Source organism: Myotis myotis, unplaced genomic scaffold (genome assembly GCF_014108235.1).
Source record: "Myotis myotis isolate mMyoMyo1 unplaced genomic scaffold, mMyoMyo1.p scaffold_m19_p_4, whole genome shotgun sequence".
Lineage (NCBI taxonomy): Eukaryota > Metazoa > Chordata > Mammalia > Chiroptera > Vespertilionidae > Myotis > Myotis myotis.
The window spans coordinates 106,741,941-106,743,049 of NW_023416346.1; the positions used below are offsets into that span (position 1 = coordinate 106,741,941).

General features: G+C 63.8%; 1 protein-coding gene across 1 annotated transcript; it reads left to right on the forward strand.

Annotated features, from left to right (window-relative positions):
* Window positions 1–245: 245 nt before the first annotated feature.
* Window positions 246–830, forward strand: LOC118653562 (RNA polymerase II subunit A C-terminal domain phosphatase SSU72-like). Its single transcript, XM_036304208.1, has one exon. It carries the CDS (start codon window positions 246–248, stop codon window positions 828–830), a length of 585 nt encoding a protein of 194 aa, XP_036160101.1.
* Window positions 831–1,109: the final 279 nt, after the last annotated feature.

The following is a 1,109-nucleotide window of genomic DNA, read 5'->3' on the forward strand; positions in this document are numbered from 1 at the left end:
CACAGGACACTGTGCACCGGCCCCCCACTGTGCACAGGACACTGCACACAGCCCCACACTGTGCACGGGACACTGCACACGGCCCCACACTGTGCACGGGACACTGCACATGACCCCAAGCCTTACGTCCCTCCAACGGCTTCACGTTACGTCACCTTACGCCCTAGGGGAGCGTAAGGCTTGCGGGCCTGAGAGCGTCTCTGCTGGGCGGGGCCAGTGCGACCAACGACCAACGACCAACGTCCATGGCATCGGTGCAGCCTCGGGTGGCGGTGGTCTGTTCCAGCAACCAGAACCGCAGCATGGAGGCCCACTACCTCCTCAGCCAAAAGGGGTTCGCGGTCCGGTCCTTCGGAACGGGGTCCCACGTGAAGCTCCCGGGACCGGCGCCGGACAAGCCCAACGTGTACGATTACAGCACCACCTACGACGCCATCTACCGGGACCTCCGCCGGAAAGACCCGGAGCTGTACGCCCGGAACGGGGTGCTGCGCATGCTGCAGAGGAACAGCGCCGTCAAGCTGCGGCCCGAGCAGTTCGCCAGCTGCCAGGAGCCCTTCGACCTGATCCTCACCTGCGAGGAGCGGGTGTACGACCAGGTGGTGCGGGAGCTGACCGCGCGGGAGCAGGAGACCCTGCAGCTGGTGCACGTGGTAAACGTGGACATCCAGGACAACTACCGCGAGGCCCACCTGGGCGCCGTCCTCCTCTGCGAGCTGTGCCAGTGCGTCCGCCTCCTGGACAACGTGGACAGCGACCTCGCCGAGCTGCTCCTGGAGTTCGAGGAGCACAGCGGCCAGCCCTTCCTGCACACCGTCTGCTTCTACTGACCCGCCTCCCAGGCCGCCGCCCGCCCGCCCGCCCGCCCGCCGGGCGCCTGTTTGCAAGTTCCTTTCGGATTCTCCTCTCACTCCCAGGGCTGCTGCCCATGGACAGACAGACCCAGCTCTCCTCCCTCGCACAGAAGGCGAGATGCGCGTCCGTGCAGATGACCAGCCATCAAAGGTTTTCATCCCACTTCCACCTCGAAGTGGGATCTTGTTTATGCGTTTTTTCGTTAACTAATAAATGGTTTATAGTTCATTTCTCCCGGTAGCTCTGTCTCTCAT